The sequence below is a fragment of the Anomaloglossus baeobatrachus genome, chromosome 1, assembly GCF_048569485.1.
Source record: "Anomaloglossus baeobatrachus isolate aAnoBae1 chromosome 1, aAnoBae1.hap1, whole genome shotgun sequence".
Lineage (NCBI taxonomy): Eukaryota > Metazoa > Chordata > Amphibia > Anura > Aromobatidae > Anomaloglossus > Anomaloglossus baeobatrachus.
Genome location: NC_134353.1, coordinates 319,678,964 through 319,697,648, shown reverse-complemented (window position 1 = coordinate 319,697,648; position 18,685 = coordinate 319,678,964). Strand labels below are relative to the sequence as shown.

At 45.2% G+C, this 18,685-nt stretch overlaps 1 protein-coding gene across 3 annotated transcripts in view; it reads left to right on the top strand.

Moving 5' to 3' along the window:
* ABCG2 (ATP binding cassette subfamily G member 2 (JR blood group)) overlaps positions 1-18,685 on the top strand; it is a 171,217-nt gene that overhangs the window by 108,270 nt on the left and 44,262 nt on the right. Inside the window, exons 1-2 of one of the 3 annotated variants that reach the window (XM_075351506.1) lie at positions 6,510-6,523; positions 17,390-17,601. In XM_075351506.1, the coding sequence (XP_075207621.1) occupies positions 17,408-17,601 (194 nt within the window). In that variant the 5' untranslated portion in view covers positions 6,510-6,523; positions 17,390-17,407. Of the gene's footprint in view, positions 1-6,509; positions 6,524-12,827; positions 12,951-17,389; positions 17,602-18,685 lie in introns of those variants that run through there. The other 2 variants (XM_075351498.1, XM_075351489.1) reach the window with 2 other exon arrangements.

Below are 18,685 nucleotides of genomic sequence, written 5' to 3'. Positions count from 1 at the left end.
GCGTGCGGTGGCGGGGCCAGAGCGAGCGTGCAATGCATGAGGGGGGGGCGGGGCGTGGCTGAGTTGCCAATCCGTGCGAGGGGGCGGAGCCGAGGCGAGGCGAGCTGCCAATCCGTGCGGGGGGGTGGGGCCATGGCGAGCCCAGCGGCCAATCCGCTGTTTGTCACCGTAAGGACACAATTTTGGAGCAAGACAGACAGACAGACAGACAGACAGAATAAGGCAATTATATATATAGATGAGTTTTTTTGGGGGCAAAGCCTAAACTGGTCTATTTTTAAGGCTGATTTATGGTTTGCGCCTTGTGATGAACCCTCTGTATTTGCTCTCATGAAGTCTTCTCTTTATGGTAGACTTACATACTGAAACACATACCTCCTGGAGAATCTTCTGCACTTGGATGGATGTTGTGAAGGGGTTTTTCTTTACAATGGAAATTATTCTGCCATCATCCACCACTGTTGTGTTGTGTGGACTTCCAGGGCTTTTTGAGTTCCTAAGATCTTTAGTGCCCTCTTTACTTTTTGCAGAATGTACAAACAGTTGATTTGGTCACTCCTAACAAATCTGATCTCTCTCTGATGGATTTATTCTATATTTCAGCAAAATGATGGTCTTTCTCATCCATTGACAGCATGTTGTGGGTTCACAGCAACAGCTTCCAAATACAATTGCCACACCTAGAATCAGCTCCAGACCTTATACTTACTTAATTGATGATAGATTAACGAGGGAATAGAACATGCAGCAAATTAAAGAGCTTTTGAGATAATTGTCCACGTACTTTCCCTCTCTTTAAAATGAGGCAGTACACATTAGAGTTATAATTCCTAAACCAATTAGGATATGAATACCCTCAAATTAAAGCTGATAGTCTGCACTTTCAACTCATATTGATTACAGAACTGTATCTTGAATATGTTTTTTTAAACAGCTAAAATGCCAAAACTTGTGTCACTGTCCAAATATTTCTGGACCTAACTGTATAATCTAATTTTAAAAAACTTCATACATAATTAATAAAAATAATTACTTACACAAATAAAAAGAAAACCCCAATACAGAACAAAAAACCTCCACATAAATACAAATAGAAATGTGTCGCGGGCGGAGGAGGGGACGCTGCGCTCTCCCACTGCTCGGGTCCGGCTGCCGCTGCTGCTGCGGCCTGCTGCTGCTCGGTGGCTCGAGCGATGGGCCGGATCCCGGGGACTCGAGCGGCGCTCCTCGCCCGTGAGTGAAAGGGGTTTGGTTTTTGGGATAGTTTATTGTCCGTGACGCCACCCACGGTTGTGGTGATTGTAGGAACACCACCGCTGCTCTATATGGGAATCCCGGGAGCGGTGACAGGGAGCAGCAAAGTTGTTAGTTCTCCCCTCCGTGGGTAGGGGGTGGTTGTCCCGGGGCCCAATGATGAGTTGGGGGATGAGGGATGGCGGTGCCGGTGCAGGGCTTGGTGGGGTGCAGGGACGCGGGGGCAGCGCCGTGCCTCACGGCACTGTGGTACTCACTCAGCCTGAAACGGTGACACAGTTCTCGGTAAAACACACGGCTGGAAAGACGGCTCCCATGGACGGCTGCTGTTGCTTTTCCCCGGTAGTTGACGGTGACGGTCCCTTTTCCTGCACCTAAGTCTATGTTGGTAGCGATGGGTTCCCACCGGTAACCTACTCCCTGGCTTGGATATGGGCCGGAGGAGCCCCTCTTTGCCCGCAGGCGCTGGCCCTGAGAAACTGGTGCCCTGGCGGTGGCGGTGTCTCTCTCTAATGGTTGGACTGTTGCCTTCAATCGGGACTTGGTTGTTGGGAGACCCAGAGGTCCCCTTCACTGACGGATTTGGCAAATTCACGGCGACTCCTAGCCTTGCCGGGATCCGAAAGGCCCCTGCCAATGGTGCTGGCTTCTCTTCGTATACCGCTCCGGTACCGCTGGGCCACCACCCGTCCACGGTCCTTTCGGCAACCTCCAAGTAGCCTCTCCTGCAGACGGTCACCGCCGTCTGCTGACCTTGAAGTTCTCAGTCCGGGGCACACACCCGGACCAACTTCAGGCTTTCTCAACTGTCACTACTCTCACTGTCCTCCTTCTCCTTCCTCTCTTGCTCCTCTACCACTTCACTGTTTTCTCCTTCACTTCCCTAACTGATCTCTTCTCCTCCTAACTCTAACTCTATCTCCCTGGTTTTCCCGCCTCCAGGGCTGTGAACTCCTCGGTGGGGGGAGCCAACCGCCTGGCCCACCCCCTGGTGTGGACATCAGTCCCTGGAGGAAGGCAACAAGGATTTTTGTGTAGCTTTGGTGTACCTATCCGGGGTGTAGGGTGTGGTGGTGTAATGACCTGTGACCCCTGGCTTGCCCAGGGCGTCACAAATGCATGGCAAAATATCACAACCAATAGTACATATAGGATATAAGAGGAGGAAGAATAGGACTTTGTGTGCCACAAATATGTATGGACATAATTAATACAACCCAATACCAAAATGCATGTAAAATTTCTTTTTATTAAATATAGGGAATTGGGATATCAGGTAGAAAGGTATAACAATACATATATGTATATACTGCAGGGAAACGAGGACAGGAAAAAATTGGCACAATATACCCTACATAAAAGTCAGAACAAGTAGACCCAAATAAAGTACCTTGATATGTCAAAAAAATGTATATGGCAAGTGCTAATATACAGAGAAGACTAAGTCAAGCACAAAGTGTGTTTTTCATGGTGGGTTAATTGTAGTCTGAGGATCAGTATGTATGAAATTGGGGCTACATGAGGCCCAAAGAGTAATCCAATGAATCCATTTATATAAATGGAAGAAAAGATACACAGATGAAACAATCAACTCACCCATAAGGAGGTCACTTAGGAGGATTCCTGGTTAAAAGGTGCCCCTACGCGTCTCGCAGAAAAAGCTTCATAAGGGGGAGAAAATATGGAGTGGACTTAGGCGGGCTTTGCACACTACGACATCGCAGGTGCGATGTCGGTGGGGTCAAATTGAAAATGATGCACTTCCGGCATCGCATGCAACATCGTAGTGTGTAAAGGCTCGATGATACGATTAACGAGCGCAAAAGCATCGTAATCGTATCATCGGTGCAGCGTCGGCGTAATCCATAATTACGCTGACGCGACAGTCCGATGTTGTTCCTCGCTCCTGTGGCAGCACACATCGCTGTGTGTGAAGCCGCAGGAGCGAGGAACATCTCCTACCGGCATCACTGCGGCTTCCGTAGGATATGCGGAAGGAAGGAGGTGGGCGGGATGTTTACATCCTGCTCATCTCCGCCCCTCCGCTCCTATTGGCCGCCTGCCGTGTGACGTCGCAGTAACGCCACACGACCCGCCCCCTTAACAAGGAGGCGGGTCGCCGGCCAGAGCGACGGTCGCAGGACAGGTGAGTGCATGTGAAGCTGCCGTAGCGATAATGTTCGCTACGGCAGCTATCACAAGGATATCGCTGCTGTGACGGGGGCGGGGACTATCGCGCTTGGCATCGCAGCATCGGCCTGCGATGTCGCAGCGTGCAAAGTGCCCCTTAGTCTTCTCTGTATATTAGCACTTGCCATATACATTTTTTTGACATATCAAGGTACTTTATTTGGGTCTACTTGTTCTGACTTTTATGTAGGGTATATTGTGCCAATTTTTTCCTGTCCTCGTTTCCCTGCAGTATATACATATATGTATTGTTATACCTTTCTACCTGATATCCCAATCCCCTATATTTAATAAAAAGAAATTTTACATGCATTTTGGTATTGGGTTGTATTAATTATGTCCATACATATTTATGGCACACAAAGTCCTATTCTTCCTCCTCTTATATCCTATATTGTAAGGACATGCTGGAGCGGCCTGGAGATTGCCGCATCAGTGGTTCCACAATTGCGGTTCTCTTTTTTTGTCAATAGTACATATAGTTGTATACTGTACAGTTGTATTAAATTCAGGCAACAAAATAGTAATCATAATATTTCAACATGTAATCATGATATAGAATATAATATAAATAAATTAATACAGGGTAATGATATAGAATAAAATAGAATTAATTACTAGTCAAAAAACTCTGATCACGTCATGATTCAAAAAGGTGCTAATGAATGACAGACCGCTACCATGTTTTTCCAAAAATAAGACCTCCCCCAAAAATAAGCCCTAGCAGGAATTTTCAGCCTTTTCAGTGTAAGGCTTAAATATAAGCCTTACCCCGAAACGAAGCCCTAGTCGCCGTTCAATAATGAAGTGTCCATGTAGCTAAAAAGTTAAAGAATACAGCAGGACCCCACAATTATACCTACCAGACACCAAACGGGAGGACCTGCAATGGATTGCACACTCACACACATCAGATCGTACACCCACACACATCAGATCGTACACCCACACACACATCAGATTGCACACCCACACACATCAGATCACACATCCACACACATCAGATCCCACACACATCAGATCCCACACACATCAGATCGTGCACCCACACACATCAGATCGCACACCCACACACATCAGATCGCATAACCACACACATCAGATCACACACACACACACACACATCAGATCGCACACCCACACACACACACACACACATCAGATCGCACACCCACACACATCAGATCGCATAACCACACACATCAGATCACACACACACACACACACACACACATCAGATCGCACACCCACACACACACACACACACATCAGATTGCACACCCACACACATCAGATTGCACACCCACACACATCAAATCATACACCCATACACATCAGTTCGCACACAAACACATCAGATCACACACACAATGTCACATCAGATCGCACATACACACTCACCACATCCAACAATACCAATTGCTTCTGTCTGGCAGGGGAACCTGGGAGACAGTGTTGTGGAGCGCAAAGAGGACTTGTGGTGGACCGCATCAATGCATTCCACTGCTGATTCCTTCATGCGTTACACTGCATTGCGTCCCATCTTGCTGGCTGGAAGCAATCGGTATCGCCGAATGTGGTGAGTGAATGTGTATGCGATCTGATGTGTGAGTGTGTGTGTGTGATCTGATGTGTGTGTGAATGAGTATGAGTGTGTGTGTGCGATATGATGTATGTGAGTGTGTTGGCCAGAAGCAGGGGAGGACCGATGTGGAGCATACCTGCTGCGAGCACTCGCTGAAGATCTCAGGAGGACCAAAGAGCCACGCAGATGACAGAGGTGTGGTAAGTATGATTCTCCTGGGAAGGTGGGGGGGGAGGGTCTGCCTTTTTTGGGGGGTAAACCTACCCCTAACCATGTTTCCTCAAAAATAAGACCTACCTGAAAATAAGCCCTAGCTCTTTTTTGGCGGCAAAAAAAAAAAAGTATAAGGCAGTGTCATATTTTGAAAAAACACAGTAGTTGTACCATGTGCTGGTGCCAAACGTATGGCTGTTTCTAAGTAACAAATAAATATAAACTCATAATGTAGAATATCACATAATGCCACATAAGAACATTTTTTACCAACTATAATCTGACCATAACAATAAAGGGAACCAATCATCAGGATTTTCCTACATAACCTAAAGCCAGTGCTATACAGGCACTATCAGGCTGATTCTATACATACCTGTAGTGGTCAGCTCGGATATTTAGGTTTTGAAATCCAAGAAAGTGAAGTTTGTAAAATGAGCTGCTTCTTGAGTGACTGTTGCACTGGAGCAAATCATATATTTATAGTTATCCCCTCCCTCTTAAAATTAGCATAATTATTATACAAATAATTCACTTTGTATCTTGCAGGACCTGTGGTGAGTTCATACCCATGTGATCAGAAGGGGCGGGGCCTCATCCAACAAAGCTGGATACAGGTCACATGGGTATGACCTCACACAGGTCCTGCAAGAGACAAAGTGAATCGTTTGTATCGTGTTTTTCCAAAAATAAGCCCTCCCCCAAAAATAAGCCCTAGCAGGGATTTTCTGCATTTTCGGAGCAAGGCTTAAATATAACCCCTCCCCCGAAACTAAGCCCTAGTCGTGGTTCAGTAATGAAGTGTCCGTGCAGCTAAAGAAGATACAGATACTGCAGGACACTTCATTATAGAAAGCGGCACCCGGCAATCACTCACCCGACGCTGAGCAGCAGGACCTGCAGTGATCACACACCCACACACATCAGATCCCTCACACACACAATCAGATCTCACACACAAACATCCGATCTTACTCTCACACACACACACACACACACACACACACACACACACACACACAAACATCCGATCTCACACACAAACATCCGATCTTACTCACACACACACACCAGATCTCACACACAAACATCTGATCTCACACACAAACATCCGATCTTACTCACTCACACACACACACACACACACACACACACACACACTCTCATCACTGTCCCGCTGTCTGTGCTCTCTTCAGCACAGCGGTGACGTCACTACTGTGCTGATATGTCCAGAGCACAGACAGCGCGCGAACGTGCAGGAGTGGTGGGGACCGAGGACGGGTGAGTATGTACTCCCTACATGTGTTCCCTATGGGGGTAGGGGGGTCGGTACAGAGCGCCGTGTGTGCGTGCGGTGCAGAGCCATATGTGTGTGTGTGTGCGGTGCAGAGCCATATGTGTGTGTGTGCGGTGCAGAGCCATATGTGTGTGCGGCGCAGAGCCATATGTGTGTGTGTGCGGTGCAGAGCCCTGTGTGTGTGTGGTGCAGAGCCCTGTGTGTGTGTGTGTGGTGTGCAGAGCCCTATGTGTGTGTGCGGTTCAGAGCCCTATGTGTGTGTGCGGTTCAGAGCCCTATGTGTGTGTGCGGTGCAGAGCCCTAAGTGTGTATGGGGTGCAGAGCCCTATGTGCGTGTGCGGTGCAGAGCCCAAAGTGCGTGTGCGGTGCAGAGCCCAATGTGCGTGTGCGGTGCAGAGCCCTGTGTGCGGTGCAGAGCCCTATGTGCATGTGCGGTGCAGAGCCCAATGTGCGTGTGCGGTGCAGAGCCCAATGTGCGGTGCAGAGCCCAATGTGCGTGTGCGGTGCAGAGCCATATGTGCGTGTGCGGTGCAGAGCCATATGTGCGTGTGCGGTGCAGAGCCCGATGTGCGTGTGCGGTGCAGAGCCCGATGTGCGTGTGCGGTGCAGAGCCATATGTGCGTGTGCGGTGCAGAGCCCGATGTACGTGTGCGGTGCAGAGCCCGATGTGCGTGTGCGGTGCAGAGCCATATGTGCGTGTGCGGTGCAGAGCCATATGTGCGTGTGCGGTGCAGAGCCATGTGTGCGGTGCAGAGCCCGATGTGCGTGTGCGGTGCAGAGCCATATGTGCGTGTGCGGTGCAGAGCCATATGTGCGTGTGCGGTGCAGAGCCATGTGTGCGGTGCAGAGCCCGATGTGCATGTGCGGTGCAGAGCCCGATGTGCATGTGCGGTGCAGAGCCCGATGCGTGTGTGTGGTGCAGAGCCATTTGTGCGTGTGTGCGGTGCAGAGCCCAATGTGGTCTGCGGTGCAGAGCCCGATGTGGTGTGGGGTGCAGAGCCCGATGTGGGGTGCAGAGCCCGATGTGGTGTGGGGTGCAGAGCCCGATGTGGGGTGCAGAGCCCGATGTGGTGTGGGGTGCAGAGCCCGATGTCGTGTGGGGTGCAGAGCCCGATGTGGTGTGGGGTGCAGAGCCCGATGTGGTGTGGGGTGTAGAGCCCGATGTGGTGTGGGGTGCAGAGCCCGATGTGGGGCTGTTATTTGCAATGCTGTAGTGATAACAGGTCAGGTGCTGGGGAAGAATACTGACAGGGAATGTGTGTGCAGGGGGCGGGCAGGGGGCGGGGCTGGACACTGGGGAGGGGCTGGACACTGAGGCTGGACGGTGCCAGCTCTGACTGAGGTTTTGCACAGGAAGTGGTCAGTTTGCTTGTGCTGAATGTAAACAAAGAGCTGCAGAGAGTAAAGGGTGAATTCAAGAGGAACAAAAGTTAGAAAACAAAAAATAACAATGTAGGGGTGTTTTATATGACAATACAGCACAGATTAGCTTACCAAAAATTTTTGAGTTTATGTCGGACAACTTCTTTAATTGTTGTATGTTTTTTAAATGAATTAGGTACATCTTACTGATGCATGCCCTTCATTAAGACTGGTATCCTCACAGCGCACAGCATATTGTAACTGCAGACTTGTACCCTAAAGGCCGCTTTACACGCAACGACATTGCTAACGAGATGTCGTTGGGGTCACGGAATTCGTGACGCATATCCGGCCTTGTTAGTGACGTTGCGTGTGACACATACGAGCGACCGCTAACGATGCAAAATACTCACCAAATCGTTGATTGTTGACACATCGGCCATTTCCCAAATATCGTTGCTGATTTTGGACGCAGGTTGTTCATCGTTCCTGAGGCAGCACACATCGCTAAGTTTGACACCCCGGGAACGACGAACAACACGGTACCTGCTTCCTCCGGCAACGAGGTGGACGTGACTTTCATGCGGCTGCTCTCCGCCTCTCCGCTTCTATTAGACGCCTGCCGTGTAACGTCACTGTGACGCCGCACGAACCGACCCCTTAGAAAAGAGTTTGTTTGACGGCCACAGCGACGTCGTTAGGAAGGTAAGTATGTGTGACGGGTCCTAGCGATATTGTGCGCTACGTGACGCACAAACGACGGGGGCGGGTGCGAATGCTAGCGATGTCGCAGCGTGTAAAGCGCACTTAAGGCCACGTGCACACGTTGAGCATTTGGTCAGTTTTTTACCTCAGTATTTGTAGCCAAAACCAGGAGTGGAACAATCAGAGGAAAAGGTAGAATAGAAACACAAGCACCACTTCTATATTTATAATAATAATCTTTATTTCTATAGCGCCAACATATTCCGCAGCGCTTTACAATTCAGAGGTTCATATACAAGCAATAGGTATAGAAAATACAATAATTAAAGCAACGAAGACAACCCTGCTTGTGACAGCTTACAATCTACAAAGAGGTGGGGGTACAAGGTACAGGTGCTTATTTTACAATGACAGTCCAGCCATCTCAAAGAAAGAAATGGGGGGTAGATAAAGGCTGATTGAACCAGTCAACCAATCTTTGAGTTGCTCTTGGGTGCGGTGGAGCTTGACGGAGAGTTATGTTGTGAGAAGTTGTGGAGAGGGGCTATTTGGACTTAATTTGATTAGGTACTGTGATAGGCCACCCTAAAAAGATGTGTTTTTAGGTAGCGTCTGAAGCTAAGTTGTGGTTCGTCCCGGTTTCTTGGGGGGAGAGCATTCCAGAGGTTTGGTGCAGCTCGGGAGAAGTCTTGGATCCGGAAGTGGGAAGTTCGGATTAGTGTCGATGTTAGTTGAAAGTCATTTGCAGAGCGTAGAGAAGAGGAAGGGTGATAGACAGAGAGGAGGGTGGAGATCTAGGGGGTACCGCACTGTGGAGAGCTTGGTGGGTGAGAACAAGCAATTTAAATTGGATCCTATAACCTATGGGCAGCCAATGCAATGACTGGCACAGAGCAAAACCATCGGAGTAGCGGTTAGCCAGAAAGGTGACCCTGGCTGCTGCATTGATGGACTGTAGAGGAGAGAGTCTAGTTAGGGGGAGACCATTTAATAGAGAATTGCAGTAGCCAGGACAGGGGAGGATCAGGGCCACGGTGAGGGTTATTAGTTACCCAGTCCTGGTTTTGGCTACAAATACTGAGGTAAAAAACTCACCAAATGCTCATGGTGAGCACAATCCCTTTAAGCTATCTTCACACAGTGTGTTTTTGCTGTGTTTTTTCTAGGCTTTTTCATTGGTTTTATACAAATCCATGCTAATAAAAAGCTGCTTTTAAGGCTATGTCCGCACGTTGCTTTTTACCTGCTTTTTTGCTGCTTTTTCAACTGCAGCGTTTAATGCCAAAATGGATGTGTTCTGCTTTTCAAGCAAAGTCTATGGGAATTTGGGTTTCTTGTCCGCACTATGCAGTTCAAACTGCAGCCTTTTTGTTGCAGAACTTTGGTCAAAACTGAGCTTTGCAATGCAAAACCCAAATGGCAAAAACAATTGGTTTTGCACTGCAAAGCTGAGTTTTTGACCAAAGTTCTGCAACAAAAAGGCTGCAGTTTGAACTGCATATGTGACGCCCTGGGCAAGCCAGGGGTCACAGGTCATGACACCACCACACCCTACACCCCCGATACCCAGATAGGTACACCAAAGCTACACAAAAATCCTTGTTGCCTTCCTCCAGGGGCTGATGTCCACACCAGGGGGTGGGCCAGGCGGTTGGCTCCGCCCACCGATGAGTTCACAGCCCTGGAGGCGGGAGAACCAGGCAGTTAAGTTAGGGAAGTGAAGGAGTGTAGACTGAACAGTGAAGTGAAGTGGTAGAGGAGCAAGAGAGGAAGGAGAAGGAGGACAGTGAGAGTAGTGACAGTTGAAAGCCTGAAGTTGGTCCGGGTGTGTGCCCTGGACTGAGACAGCAAGGTCAGCAGACAACGGTGACTGTCTGCAGGAGAGGCTGCTTGGAGGTTGCCGGAAGGACCGTGGACGGGTGGTGGCCCGGCAGTACCGGAGCGGTATACAAAGAGCAGTCAGCACCATTGGCAGGGGCTTTTCGGATCCCGGCAAGGCTAGGAGTCGCCGTGAATTTGCCAAATCCGTCAGTGAAGGGGACCTCTGGGTCTCCCAACAACCAAGTCCCGATTGAAGGCAACAGTCCAACCGTTAGAGAGAGACACCGCCACCGCCAGGGCACCAGTTTCTCAGGGCCAGCGCCTGCGGGCAAAGTAGGGCTCCTCCGGCCCATAACCAAGTCGGGGAGCGGGTTACCGGTGGGAACCCATCGCTACCATCATCATCTCAGGTGCAGGAAAAGGGACCGTCACCGTCAACTACTGGGGAAAAGCAACTGCAGCCGTCCGTGGGAACCGTCTTTCCAGCCGTGTGTTTTACCGAGAACTGTGTCACCGTCTCAGGCTGAGTGAGTACCACAGTGCCGTGAGGCACAGCGCTGCCCCCGCGTCCCTGCACCCTACCAAGCCCTGCACCGGCCCTGCCATCCAGCATCCCCCACCTCATCACTGGGCCCCGGGACAACTACCCCCTACCCACTGAGGGGAGAACCAACAACTTTGCTGCTCCCTGTCACTGCTCCCGGGATCCCCATACAGAGCAGCGGTGGTGTCAACACAATCACCACAACCGTGGGTGGCGTCACGGACAATCTCCCTTACCAAACCCCTTTTACTGTGGAGCCTGGGATCACAGACCGGGTCACGCCACCGTGATACCCACAGAAGTGACCCTGTGGCCCGGATCTGAGTAACCCCTGGTTCCCGGGCGACACACATAGTGCGGACAAGAAACCCAAATTCCCATAGACTTTGCTTGAAAAGCAGAACACAACCATTTTGGCATTAAACGCTGCAGTTGAAAAAGCAGCAAAAAAGCAGTTAAAAAGCAGGTAAAAAGCAACGTGCGGACATAGCCTTAGGCTATGTGTCCACGGTAGAATGTTGCTGCGGATTTTTCTGCATGAAAATCCGCGACTTTCGCGGCAAATCCGCACCTTTTTTTTGCCGCGGATTTACCGCGGAATTGCCGCGGATTTTGATGCGGATTTTTTTTTTTCCCCATTCTATAGCCAAAATCCGGATCAAAATCCGCAACAATAATTGACATGCTGCAGATTTTTCCGGATCAAAATCCGCGGCAAATCCGCCACGGAAAAATCCGCAGCATGGACACAGCACTTCCAAAATGCCATTGAAATGGCTTGGAAGTGCCGCTGCTGCAGATTTTCGGAAAATCCGCGGCTTTTCCGTGAGAAATCCGCGGCAAAATCCGCGCATTTTCCGCAGCGTGGACACATAGCCTTACAGTACCAGCAAAACCTATGAGATTCCAGAAATCTCATACACACACTTTTTTTCCTGACTGAAATGGAAAACTGCTGCAATTTTGAAAGAAGCAGCATGTCAATTCTTAGGCTATGTGCGCACGTTGCATACTGGCCCTGCAGAAATTTCTGCAGCGATTTGAACAGCAGACGTGCGCTTCAAATCGCTGCAGAAACAAAAGCTGATTCCATGCGCTCTGCGTGTAGCCCCTCCCATAGACAGAGCGGGGGATGCAGGCAGAGCGCACGGAATAAGTGACATGTCACTTCTTAGAACACGCGCTTTGGGCAGCAGCCGAAGCCCTGCGCTCTAATACGCCACGTGCGCACGTCTCATGCACAATCTCCATAGATTATGCAGGGGACGCAGGACGCATGCAGTTACGCTGCGGTGCAGATCGCAGCGTAACTGCATACAATTACGCAACGTGCGCACATAGCCTTTCAGTGTTTTTGCTGCTTTTTTCACTATTGAACGCAATGAGAGTGAAAATACGCAGCTGTGTTTTTTTGCTGTGGTTTTGATGCTTTCTTTGTGAATGAAACAAACTTTAAACATGCACTAAGAACAAATGACACACCAAAAACGTGGCAAAAAACGCAGCTTTTACTGCCAAGAAATAAGGATTTGCTGCAGAACCCCCTCTCTCCCCCAGCAAAAACGCACTGTGTGAACATAGCCTTTAGTCATGGAGTATATTTCTGTCGTAGTTGGCTCCGCTTTTTCACCATAGGGGTATCTCGACATCACAATCTTGCCTTGTTATATATGTGCGTCCCCTCTTTTCTATCTGCTGGTTACTTTTGCTGCCCTAATCAGGTGGTGACCTCCTCCTGTGTGAGAATGAGGGAAGTGATCAAAGAACACAGACTTGGATGTGTAGCTAATGGGGCTGTCTCCTGACATCATGGGAAGTCTCCACCCCACACGTGTCCATGTCCCCTTGTTATCTGCACTGTCTCCTCACAAAGCAGAGCACAGAACAGCAGAGCTGGCCTCTACTGCACTGATGTCTCCTAATATACCTCACTGATAGAAAAGAGCTGCCTCATTATAAGCCCAGACATCACTGTGCAGGTAAGTGCCTTATGCAAGATGCTATATAATAGTGGCCTCCACTTGTCACATAATCTTCCCTGCCTCAGGTCTCCATTCTGCAAGCTGACATTTCACTGAAATAGATATGTGAACTAATCAGAAGTGTTATTTTTTTCTGGTTGATATTGGACTGGAACTGTGTACTTAGAATAGCTGTGGGTTTTCTTACCATTTTTAGATTATAGCTGTACATTGTATAATAAAATTTATATGATGTAATCCCAAGTCATTTCAGTTCTTAAAGTAGCGAATCCTATTTATATGCTGCTGACTGCTGTTTCATAACAGATCCTATTGGGAGAATATTGGCTACTGTTTCAGAATCCCGCAGTTTGGGAATCCCGTTGTTTTAGAATCCCGTTGTTTTAGAATTCCGCAGTTTTAGAATCCCGGTGTTTTCGAATCTCGTTGATTTAGTATTTCATTATTAGAACCCCCTTGTTGTAGAATCCCGTTATTAGAATCCTGTTGTTTTAGAATCCCGTAGTTTTAGAATCCCGTAGTTTTAGAATCCCATTAATTTAGAATCCCGTTGATTTAGTATTTCGTTATTAGAACCCCCTTGTTTTAGAATCCCGTAGTTTTAGAATCCCATTGATTTAGAATCCCGTTGATTTAGTATTTCGTTATTAGAAGCCCCTTGTCTTAGAATCCCGTTGTTTTAGAACCCGTTGTTTTAGAATTCTGCAGTTTTAGAATCCCGTTGTTTTAGAATCCCGTTGTTTTAGAATCCCGTTGTTTTAGAATCCCGTTGTTTTAGAATCCCGTTGTTTTAGAATCCTGTTGTTTTAGAATTCCGTTGTTTTAGAATTCCGTTGTTTTAGAATTCCGTTGTTTTAGAATTCCGTTGATTTAGAATCCCGTTGTTTTCGAATTCCGTTGATTTAGTATTTCGTTATTAGAACCCCCTTGTTTTAGAATCCCCTTGTTGTAAAATCCCGTTATTAGAATCCCGCAGTTTTAGAATCCCGCAGTTTTAGAATCCTGTTGATTTAGTATTTCGTTATTAGAAGCCCCTTGTCTTAGAATCCCGTTGATTTCGTATCCCGTTGATTTCGTATCCTGTTATTAGAACCCCCTTGTTTTGTAATCCCCTTGTTTTAGAATCCAGTTATTAGAATCCCATTGTTTAAGTATCCCGCAGATTTAGAATCCCGTTGATTTAGAATCCCATTATGTAAGAATCCCGTTAGAATCCCAAGTGACTTTTTCCCTACTCATTGTGTTCTCTGAGACAGGGATAGTCAACATGTTGTGTAATGACAAGCTGAGACCAGTGGTTCTACAAAGCCTACAACGCTACAGGGATCCATAAAACGTCAATCCACAGTTTGGGTCAATTTGCTGAAGTTGGGTTACAACAATTAATGTATTTACCAAAGCATAAAAGTAATACAATAAACCTGATGTATGAAATCTTTGGGTAATGGCATATACAGTATATCAATAAACTACTTATAATATTTGTGGGGAAAATGATTCACCTTTGTCCTAACTGTAAACAGAGAGAGATAAGAGTGGAACGCTGTATTCTAGTAGTTGTAAAGTGCAGTCACGCAGCGGCAGGAGTGTACAGTACAGCACCCTAGTGAAATTAAAGGCAAGTCAATGGGCTCGATTTATCATTTGCCTTTTTTTAAATCCATTTTCTTTTGTCTTGTGGTTTTTGTTGACATTTTTGCATCACAGCTTAAAATTGCACACTTGGTTCATGAATTTTTCTCACAATCAAAAATGCTCTACGTCTTTTAACCTTTTATGTGACTTTTGAAGCACAAAAAGTCACATATTCCGCTAAACACGTTTGAGACTGGAGTATATTTGCGGAAATTTTTTTTTAACTTCTTAAAAAGCCACAATTGATGAATGGTCCGAAAATATATAGAAACATCAAATCGAATAAAATAGAAAAAAAAATAAAAATATACTTTATAAAAGGTGCAAGTTAAAGGATTTACTTATAGATGTTCAGGACAATTTTACAGGCTTCCGATGTAGGAAACCCCTGCTGTGGCTAGACCAACTAACCAACTATTAACCCCTTCCTGTGCCTTGACATTGCAGCCAGGACACAATATGATGCAATACTAAAATTATCAGTGTGGTTTGATATGTACCCCTTTTCACATGTAAAGCGCCATGGAATAAATATAATAATAAATAAATAATAAACATAATAATAAAAATAATAATCAATAAAAATAAATATAATATATAAATATATCTAAATTATATATAATATAATAAAATAAATATAATAATAATATAATATGCAGCTACAATATAACAGGTTGGGATCCCCTCATGGTCATGATTCTGGCCCTGGTGACATTATCGATGGGGGCGGCATACGATAGAGATAGGCACTAGATTAAGGTCCCCATCACTAATTCTTGCAAAAATAGGCACTTATGAATATTTACTTACTAATCAGTATATTGCAAAGTAAACTAAACAAAAGTTTCAATTATTGTTAAAGTAGGGGATAAAAAAAAGAATAAGTAAAATAATATGGTAAAGAAATGACATAAAATTCATATATTTTAATAAATGACATAAAAACCTAAAAAATACTGTATTTAGGACCAAGACCCACATATTCTGGCCCTCTTTAACCGACACTGCAAGTATTATAAATATACTTATATATATATATATATATATATAAACCATTCTTTTAGACCATATTAGCTATGTTAAACTGAAAGCATGGTTGGAGGTTTTTTTATGTTTGCCCCCTAAATGAACAAAAATATAAAATATATTTTCACAAGTATCCGTATAAGTGCGTTGGTGCAAAAATGAAAAAAAAAGGGTGTTCATTATGGAGTGATGACAAATAGAGAAAAAAAAAATTGTACTTCAGAAATTGTCTTGTAGGATGAAGAACTAGGATTATGGTCTAGTTTGATGAAGAACTAGTAATAAATGGAAAAAAGAACCTTATTCTGTAAAACATGGAATGTTGGCATTGCTCACTTCTTTATGTGCAGGCCGTCATGTTTTATAGAATGGCAGAAATTGCATATAGGAAGTGGTTAATTATTAACAGTTTTTTTTTTCCACTTTTGTTTATATACCAAGTATAGATTCATTACCTTTCTGCCATGTTCTTCTTTATAGAAGTATAGGGTAATGATGGCTCCACAAGTGAGGTTTCCGGTAACCCTATTATATGATCATGTAGTTGGGTTTTGATTAGTATATGGAGGTATTGCCTATATCACACAAAAGATACTGAATTTTCGAGGAGGGGTGTCCAGAGCATTGCTGCTGAATCATGGTGTCATTGCTGGAGGCACATAGATCTGTTGGTATTTTCACTTCTCCTAAAAAATTGATGGCTACCACTATAATTAACAAAGGCAAATGACAACGTTCAGCACTTTCAAAAGAATAAAATAAGAGTCACAAAGGTTACGAAAGTGGTTACATAAAGGGTCTGAGCTGTTGTATGCAATTAGTATCACTTCATATGGAACCATTGTCTGCCTCGCTGCCTCATTTCTCTGCTATGCTTAAAAATCGGGTAAGTTAGTACAGGCGTATTGATATTTCTTTAATTTGGTTATTATTGGATTTGCATGTTATGGAGGCTTTAGAGTAAATTTACATAGGTAATATATCAATATCTGACTTTATTTATATATTATTATTCTAATTTAAACTAAAAAAGAGGGTTTTATCAGGAGTTTAAATCAGCGAGAAATTTGGTGGCGCTCACCTGTAATAGTTATGTGAGACACAACTACATGAACAACGTGGCTGCTGCTAACCCTTGGGGATAAATATGAACAATGGGTTTAGAAATTGTTACATCTGCGCTGGCCAATAGGGAGACAAAGACATCCAATTCCTTCAATGCAAATTATTAGATCCTACGCGTTTCATAGTTATCCAACTGCTCCCTCAAGGACAAACCACATATATGGTGCATACGCAGAACAATGGAAGTGTTGACTAGGGAAAATTATGGTCAACTACTATTTTTCCCGGTCACCACTTCAGTGTTCTGAGTGTGCACCATATATGTGATTTTGTCCCTGAGGTAGGAGCTATATAACACTGAAACGCGTAGGATCTAATAAATCGCATGGAAAGAATCTGATGTCTCCGTTTCTCCATCGGGCAGCACAGATTTAACACTTTCCACATCCATCGTTTATTACTCTAATTAACAAATTGTTTAAAAGAAAATAAAGCAAGCAAACAAAAAAGGGACCTCGTGTATGTGCTTACGTCTCTACATTAAAGTTCTTGCTAATGGAATACTTATAAGTAGTCAAAGCTGTAAATCTTTTATTCTCCGTTGGCTTCTACATTATTATTACAGCCTGTTAATGGCAAAACTAAAAAAAATACTTTAAATTCTTTTCTTCATTCTGAGTAATATTTTATTTACCTTTCCTGTGTGGCAGGAAGAAGATCACATTGCCATGGCAGATAAGAATTCTCATACCGTGGTTCATATGATGGAACCTGTTCTCAATGGCCTCCGGACAGACAATCCAAAGAAATCGTTACAAGGTGCTACCCTGAGCTTCCATAATGTCAACTACAACGTGAAGATAAAGACCGGATGGATATGTCGTAGAAAGGTTGTGGACAGACAGATTCTGACTAATGTCAAGTAAGTCACTGTCGTTTGTATTTGCTTGTGATGGGTAAAGCGGCCCATATTATTGATACCTACTGTAATTTTTAACTTTCTGATTTTTAGCTCTTCATGAAACCATTACAAATATGATATATGGCTATTATGCCTCATCTTACCATCTACATGTCTTGAATTTTCTATATATTCTAGTAAGTTTGTATATTTTGCCATCCCATATTATCACTAGAGGAGGTCTACTTCTCCCCTGTTCAGGTGTATAGTGGGATACATTGCTCATAGAATCCTATTGTGAAAAAATGTGAACATTGCAAGTAAAATACATAAATTGCATTTCATTTTATAGTAGTCTACTGTGGTATTCAATAATTTTTTTTAAGAGTTCTCTCCACTTGAAAATTGGGTATTATTGCAAAATGTGCTTGTAAAAACAAGCAACCTGCAAATTACTTCTTATTAAAGACCCTCTCTGTTTTCAAGAATGGAATAATTTTTCATTCATAGTTTACAGCTCATTACCATGGTTACCAGCCGCCTCAAGGGTGGCCACTGTCCTAGGTAGAGAGCGAGTTTGCATGCAAGCTATTTGCTATACAGCTTGCAAGAGATGCCTGGAAGCTGGCCGAATTGCTTGATCTCGCCAGGTCAAGTGCCACTGCACTCCTCCAATACTTCAGGGGCAGATCTGTTCTGCTACATGGGTGAAAAAATATTTGTGGCCATGTTGTTGGTTTGAATGGTCAGTCATCAAGAGTGCACCATCCCTTCCTTTTGCAAACAGGAAACCAGGAGGCTGAAAGCGTTGCGTTTCTGAAGACTGAACTTGAGAACACTCCATAAAAGTGAACTTGTTAGGTGCAATATGCACCCAGAACCACAAGCCGTTCTGTGTGCATATTGCTAATCCCTGCCTAATCCCTATCCCTGTCCTTTTTATCTTATTTGGGCTTGGGGCTTTAGATACCTTTTCCCAGCCCATGCTTTGGTTAGTGTACTTGTCTTTGATCAGACCGGTATTAAGGGAGCCTGTCCGGTGCAATATGCACCTAGAACCACGAGCAGTTCTGGGTACATATTGCTAATCCCTGCCATCCCTGTA